Consider the following 8,247-nt stretch of genomic DNA (forward strand, 5'->3'; position numbering starts at 1 on the left):
TGTTTAAAGTAAAATCAAGTATTTTTTTTTTTTTTGTATCGTCTTATTTTTTTCTATTTATTGTATGTTGCTCATCCACGCGATGAAGATTATACTTTAAGATATTTGGTCATCCATTCCAACAAAATGTTATAATTGCTTTATTCGGAGATTGATAACTAAAAATTTTAAGATTAAGACTTTAATTAGTTCGGGCTTTTAAAAAACACAATTCTTAAGGCGATGTAGTTATACTTAATAAAATTTTTTAGTGATATAACCAAAATATAGTTGTGGTTTGTATTGGAGCAGCATATCTTAGAAAAACATAAAGAGGTAGTTCTAAGGCAAAAAAAATAGTCCTAAAATAACTTAATACATATGATAAGTGGATGATTTTAGAGGTCGATGAACCATATCATGTTTTTATTGTGTAATATCTTATCACGAAATTTAATGTGATAAAAAAAAAACAATTTGGAGGAATAAAATTTTAATGCAATTCTATTATTATTATTGATGATTTCATTTTTTTGTGTAGCATATGTGTTTTAGGGGTCTTTAATAAATATTTGCATAAAGTATTAATTAGAATAATAAGATTGCATTGCATGAAGTACTTCAAGGATTATGGAATTGATCGTTCTCATTTAGAATTAGAAAGAAGTTATATGGAAAAACCAATTTTATTGTAATATTGATTCAAGAGGGGGAACTACTAAAAGTATGGCTCATTGTGTGAAATAAGAGACTTAGAATATTATATTTATGGGGATTCATAATGGATGGTTTAGGTTCAAAATTAAGAAACAAAAAATGGTATATAAAATTTGATTTACATGGAGGATTATAAAATTAAAGAAGATATTCAAATATTGAGACTTTTGAAATGCTAATTTCTTAGATTTAGACCTCATTAATATTTTGCTATGAATAAAATTTGATTTACATGGAGAATTATAAACTTAAAGAAGATATTCAAATATTGAGACTTATGAAATGCTACTTTCTTAGATTTAGACCTCATTAATATTTTGCTATGAGCTTTGTTTTCTAATGAAGTGAGCAGGATTAAGCATTTATAGCTATATATATTGATAGGTCCTTTAGGTTTTGTAAACCAAACTATAGTTAGAAAATTTCATTACATATTCTCAAAAATAATGGTTACAAGATTAGAAAATTAAAGAGATTTTCATGTAGCAAGTTTTCTTTGAGTTTAGATATATCAATTTTAGTATTCCCTTAAAGATGACAGATATAAGATTTTAATATTGTTGAGGGACATCAATATGAATTCCAGTTGACTTTTCCTTTATGGTTGGTATATTAGTGAGGTAATTATTTGTGTTATGTGTGGACTCTAACTGGTAAGGAGAAGTGCCCCAGTATAGTGCAGTGGGCTACTTAGTGCTTAGAGGGCACCCTTGAGCCTATCAGAGGGCAGCTCAGTGCCAAAGCAGGTGCCTTAGTGCCAGAACAGGCGACCAAGTGCCAATGGGGTCCCTAGTCACCCAGCCAAAGGTTCCCAAGTTGAAACTCATCTTCAGTAGGGGCGCTTAGGCGCCTAGAAAACTTTCTAGCTTTTTGGAACAGACTAGAAACTCGGTGTCCGAGGTGGTGCTTAGGTGCTTGTAATAGATTGTTGTAGTTTGTGACTTTATTATTTATGTTTCTTCACTACATGAGATGAGTGTGAATAGTGTGATGTAGTGATGTGAGTTGGTGTTAGATTTATGTGAGCCCTCTTGTGTGAAGAAGAAATGAGAGGAGATTTCATGAGTAGAATAGAGTGCCTTGATTTTGTTGTAATATGTATAATTTCTTATCATTTCATAGTAAATTTCTTGGTGTGGTGTGACTCCATGATTTTTTTTCTTGTTTTTGGATTTTTTCACGTTAAATCTTATTGTTATTTGTGCATTTTTTTGGAATTACTTGTTTGTATGCTTATATTCAAGTGTTTTGTTTCTTATCTCTCAAATTGATTTTCCCTATTTATCTTAACCTCATGACAAGTTGTATTAGGGTGAAATTTTCTAAAGATCTTTGATTTCTATGGGAACAATGACTGACAAAGTAAAGTATAAGGTGGAGAAGTTCAATGGTATGAACTTTGCATTTTGAAAAGTATAAATAAAAAAATTTACAATATCAAAAGAATTTGTAATTGTTATTGGAAGGAATCACGAAGAAGCCTGCAATGTTTACTTTGGAAGAATGAGAAGTGTTTGATCGAACAGCTCTAGATTTGATCCAATGCTCACTTTCCTCATATGTTGCTTTTAACATTGTGAATAATTAAACTATGGTAGATTACATAGTTACATTAACAAGGACGTATGAGAAGCACTCGGGTTCAAAAACAATTTTTCTAATGAAGATGATAAATGACAATTTGGTAATAGAATATTTGAATAATTTGGACACTATGATAAATCAGTTTTGTTCTATGGGCATCAAGTTCTGTGATAAAATCAAACACTATTACTTTTATCTTCGCTGGCAGATAGTTGGGATGGACTAGTCACTGTGATGAGCAACTCTTCAGGTAACATGACATTATACTTTGATAACATTATAGGAATAGTGTTGGATGAAGAATTTAATATGAAAGCAAGCAAAATAGAAGAAAGAATCTTGATAGAAATACATGGAAGGAAAGATTTAAGTCGAAGAGAGGGAATTCTATGTCAGGGAGAGAAAAAGGTAGAGGTGAATGCTAGAACTATGAGAAGAAAGATTGCTTCAAGAAGGATTGTAAATCTCTATAGGTCGGTGGTGGAGATTCAAATAGGAAGCTCTCTAAAAATATCTTCACAGATAAAATCCAAGATAACTCCTAGTTTTATCCATACATAGTACTAATCTTGGATAGTATATTCAAAAGCTTCTTTTTTTGTGTTATATTTATTTATTTATTTATAATCAAAATATCATATGAGATATTTAATTAATTAAAAATTGAATATAAGTACAATACACTGTCACATTAATTAAATAATATTTCTTTATCTAATAAAAATAAAAAATGATATATTATTTAATGATTATAAGAGTTCTTATGTACAATACATTTTTTTTTTTCAAATGGTCAATGAACTCATATGTCTAAGTTGTCAACATTGTAATATGTTATAATAAACTTAAATATCATATAGCTCATAAGATTAACGACTATTTTTCTCATATGAGCTCTTTAATAATTTTGAATATATTTACTTAACTACTAGGCTGGCAAAATCTGGCTGTGGCAAGCGTGGAGCCTTAGTAGACTCCTGATTCAACAAATAATTCTTGCTTCTCATTGAAATGGAAACCATGATTTCCCATAACTCAAAGCCAAAAATGTTTTTTTCTTATATATTTTCTATCTGATTGATCAAATTTGTGCAACATAAAAAAGAACTCCCTTGAGCATTCCATTCAACTTTGATGGCATATTTAAATGATCTTCAAATGGTAGATAATTACTCCAAATACTTGAGTTGTTCGCACAAATAATGAGACTTATTTCATATGATTGGTTAAAAACTCTCAATGATAGGAAAAAAAAAATGTGTGTTCGTCCTCGGTATGCGAGCGACGTGCAGACGACGGACGCAATACACCGATGAAAAAAAACACCTCACCGATCTGTCACATTCGTTTTCAATACGTAGCTCGCGTACGGACATGTATGCAAAATTTTCTACAATGATAAGCCCGTCTTATTAAAACTCGTTATTACAAATCTTGGAACTTTAGTCAATTTCGAAGTCCTCATACAATAATTTTAAGTTTACTGAGTATAGAAATTCTTGCACGCAATAAACGATTGGAGAAAGAACATTAAAATTCATATATCTAAAACTATTTTTCATACTATTCTGTTAATATTATAATGAAATATCATATATCATAAAAGATCAATGGTAGAAATTAAAATAGTAATGACCTCTACACATACCTACTTTGCTTCAAAAGTGGTGGAATCCTTATCCTTAGGTATTTCCCATGCTAGTTTCTATTTGTTTTCCAAAGATCATTTGTCTCTTCTGAGTTAAGCTGCTTCGGTTCATTTTAAAATAGTAATTACAGTATCATACATTTCATGAATATCTTCTTCTTCTCTCTCTTTCTCTCTCTTTAGAGATTCACTTTTTACCATTGACAGTGAAAAAATTTTTGCTTTATTTATTGAGCTGTGTGTCACAGTCCATCATATTTAACAAATTGGCAAGAAAGTCATCGGATGGAAGATTCTAAAAAAGGGACGATGGATGAGTGCAATCTAAGAAATTCTTAGAAGAACTCATTACATTCTAAAAAAGATTAGAAGTAAAAGCTCAACGATATTTCAAGAATAACCTAGAAGGCTCTAAGGTCATATATGCATATAAGAATTGTATAGAACGATCTAGAAACAAGAATAATCTAATGTATTCTAAAAAATTCCTTTGGGCTTGGAGGATACTATAAATAGGAGTCACTCCCCTCATTTGTAACCATCCAAAAAATGATTCAAGGAAACCATCCAAGCTTCCAAGCTTCCAAGCTTCCAATATTGTATTTCTTTCCTAGTAAAGTGTTCTTTTCTGCAATACTTCTCTCTACTCTTCTTCTTAGAGTGTTTTGTGCTTACAAGTCTAAGTGTTGTGAGAGTTAAGTTGATTATGACAAGGGAAAGCGCTAAAACCACACGGGTGACTTGAGATAAGTTAATCCGTGATATGGCTCTCGTTAGTTATCACTCATAAAACAAAAATTATCAATAAAGAAAACTTTAACAAAGCCATGCACAGAACTGCGTCACTATGAGACCAGCCTTGAAATGCTCTACTAATGCAACAAATATGCAACAACTGCCTCATCCAGGAAGCCATCTTCAAGCAATTAATCTCTCCAAACAACAACCAATCCAAAGGATCATGTAATATCATATTATTACAGTCTTTCATTACAACATATTTGGACATTTCCATATAATAAACAAAGTGATACCATATAAACACATCAAACATTATGACATCTAGAAGTACAACAAATATATAAGCAAACCTACACACAAAACATAAAGCATTATACCATCAGCTCAAATCTCAACGACAATCTTACCAGTAGCATGCCCATCTATGCTCTTAGCCCAGGCCTCCTCTGCCTTGCTCAATGGATACGTGGAGTCCACCACTGTTTTCAGCTTCCCCTCCTTCACCAACCCTGCAAGAAACTCCATGTCCTCCTTGTTCGGTGCAGAAAACATTGGCACTATCTTCTTCTTTGCAAAGGTTAGTTTCTTAATAGCAGAGTTCACAAAAGTGATGGGGGATGGAGTTATGTCTATAACCTTGCCATTATCACTCAGATTTGGCTCAAATGTAGACCAATCAATGCCGACCGTGCAGTGCACCACGGCATCGTACTTCTTGCCTGATGGGCTCTTTAGTTTAGCCCCCTCCGAGCTCTTATAGTCGAGCACCTCGTCGGCGCCGAGACTGTTCACGAGCTCTATGTTTCGGGCACCGCAGGTTGCAGTCACATGGATGCCACCAATGAGTTTTGCAAGCTGCACGGCATAGAGACCCACGCCGCCGGATGCAGCTGTTATGAGTACATTCAGAGGTTTTTCAGTGCCATCGAACTTGACTCCGCCAGATTTGAGTGCCTGGAGAGCAGTACAGGCAGCTATGGGCAAGCCTGAGCCATCAGCTGCTGATACTTCAGGTGGTCTGTGCGCGGTTAGGCTAGATGAGGCTACAGCATATTCCGCAAGCCCTCCACCATTCTGGAAGTGAACAATAGGGTCAGATTGTTATAAAGACATTTTACACTTAAGTGTGATATGGAGGGAGAAAAAAAATATGGCAATTACATACATTGCTATTTATAAATTAAGCACACTCTTTCACCTATTTTTTAAAATTGAAAATTCATGACAAACTCCGAACCCATACTTTTCATTTTTATCAAATTTTCAGTGGATTGGTCGTGGCACATGTAAATGCACATAGTTCAAGAAATCACCTGAATGTTTGATTTATAAATATTAATATTTCGTATGATCTACATGTAATTATCCTAGAAAAAGTTTGACCGTGGCACTCGTAAATGCATTAGTTCGGTAGTTAAAAAAATTGTCTGGGTGCTTCATTTGTAAATATCAATGTTTCGGATGCTTTGTATGTAATTATCCTAAATATATCTATAAGAGGCATTTACAAACATGCCACCCAGACCACTATTTATTTGCCACCCATAACACCTAAACCTTAATTTTTAAATTTATACCACATTCCTATTTATTTGCATATATAACACCTAAACCTTAATTTTTAAATTTATACCACCCAAATCTTTCATATCACATCAAAAATACCACTATTTAACTTTTAAAAAGTGAAATTTACTTTTTAATGCATTTTAAAAAGTGAAATAAATTTACTTTTTAATGCATGGGTAAGGTGACATATATGTAAAACTTGAAGTTTAGGTGTCAGATATGTATACATAAAAATTGAGTCGTGTGCATGTAAATCTTAATATTAAAAAATGAATCTGAGGTGAACCTTTAATGAAAGGAAGGATACAACTTTGTCACCGGCTTTGAAATCCTTAACTGCAGAACCCACATCACTAACTTCTCCTGCAACATCACTCACTGTTCCAGACGAGAGTGGTTTCTGAGTTAAGTTTAGATGCATTCGGAAACTTGATAAACAAGAACACAGAAATAAAGTAGAAAGCATAGTAAATTGTTTTGTAAAGATTTAGAGAGATAAAGCTTAATGCCAATTTGAGATCACTGTTGTTTTTTTTCCATTTCTTTTCTATGTATTTACATACATAACCACCAATTACTATGTATTTATTACATTAAAATCACCCAATTATTCATATCATATCAAAAATGCCGCTATTTTAACTTTTTAAAACTGTATTATGCATTTTCATGCACGAGTAAGGTGGCATGTATGCAAAAATTGAAGTTTAGGCATAAAATATGTAAATACATAGATATTGAGTGGTATCCAATACTACATAAGATATGCTTATACTGATGGAAATTTGTCGGAAAAAGATCTATCACCTGGTATGAATGGAAATTTGGGTGGAAGGAATGGTCGCATAGCCCCTTTCTGTATCTTCCAATCAACAGGATTTATGCTAGCCGCCTCCAATTTGAGCAATACCTCATCTTTCTTTGGTGACGGAAGGGGAACCTCTACATGCTGCAGACAAGAAATAATTAAGTCACCAATGAAGATAATGTGCAGAGGTTGGCCAATCCATACCAAAAATATTTAATAGATATCCTTCTGACACAACAATCTCATTAATAATAGATATCTAGAACGCTTCTTAGCTCAGGTATATTCAGAAGTCTCAAAATCTGAAAAGCCAAATTACCATGAGTTTATAAACTGTAACATTTACGTCCGACCAGCAAATTGATTTGAGGCAATGTTTCAGGAAACTTGAGATAATTTCATATATGTGTGTGTCCACACACACACACTAATTTCATATATGCAACAACGAAAATAGAGAAATTACTAAGATTTGGCCAAAATTCTATAATCAATTTGACAAATGCTTAAAATAATTTCATATAAACAACAATGAAAATAGAGAAATTTCTAAGCTTTGGCCTATTTCTATAATCAATTTGGCAAATGCTTGATCCAACTTCCATCATTTTCTCGGATTGAAAGTAGACATAAAAAATTAATGGAGTTTTTTTTATCTTTAAGTTGTACTATAATACAACAACAACAACAATAACAATAACAACAACAAAAAAAGCATTAATCCCACTACATGGGGCAGGCTACGTGAATCTTTTTTCTCCATTGCGTCCTATTTAGTGTCATATTTTCATTTAGTTCTAATAAATTAAGATCATTTCCGTTTGAGGCAGCTTATGCGTTTCAGGATAAGCTGCTTATCCTGAAATGCGGCCCGCTGGCCGACCCCCGAGGTCGACTGAATCCCACATCGGGGGGTCGGCAACATGAATCGCTTTTCTCCATTGCATCCTATTTAGTATCATATTTTCATTTAGTTCTAATAAATTAAGATCATTTTTTACACAATAAGCCCAAGTCTTCCTAGGTCTACCTCTGTCTTTCTTAACATAAGTCAAATCTAAAACATCTACTCTCCTAATCAGATCATCAAATGGTTGACACTCAATGTGACCAAACCATCTAAGACGACTTTCTCTAATTTTGTGCGTCGCAAGAGCTACACCAATACTATCACAGATATATTCATTTTGCATTTTGTCTC

At 33.0% G+C, this 8,247-nt stretch overlaps 1 protein-coding gene across 1 annotated transcript; it reads right to left on the reverse strand.

The window, feature by feature from the left end:
- Positions 1 to 4,854: 4,854 nt before the first annotated feature.
- On the reverse strand, positions 4,855 to 7,187 carry LOC110018959 (putative quinone-oxidoreductase homolog, chloroplastic; the record flags this gene model as incomplete). Its single annotated transcript, XM_020716445.1, is given in 3 exon segments — positions 4,855 to 5,743; positions 6,525 to 6,616; positions 7,046 to 7,187. Coding segments are annotated over 3 exon segments (924 nt in total), but the record flags the coding sequence as incomplete, so codon positions are not given.
- Between the last annotated feature and the right edge of the window lie 1,060 nt (positions 7,188 to 8,247).

The sequence above is a fragment of the Phalaenopsis equestris genome, unplaced genomic scaffold (assembly GCF_001263595.1).
Source record: "Phalaenopsis equestris unplaced genomic scaffold, ASM126359v1 Scaffold000036, whole genome shotgun sequence".
Taxonomy (NCBI): Eukaryota; Viridiplantae; Streptophyta; class Magnoliopsida; order Asparagales; family Orchidaceae; genus Phalaenopsis; species Phalaenopsis equestris.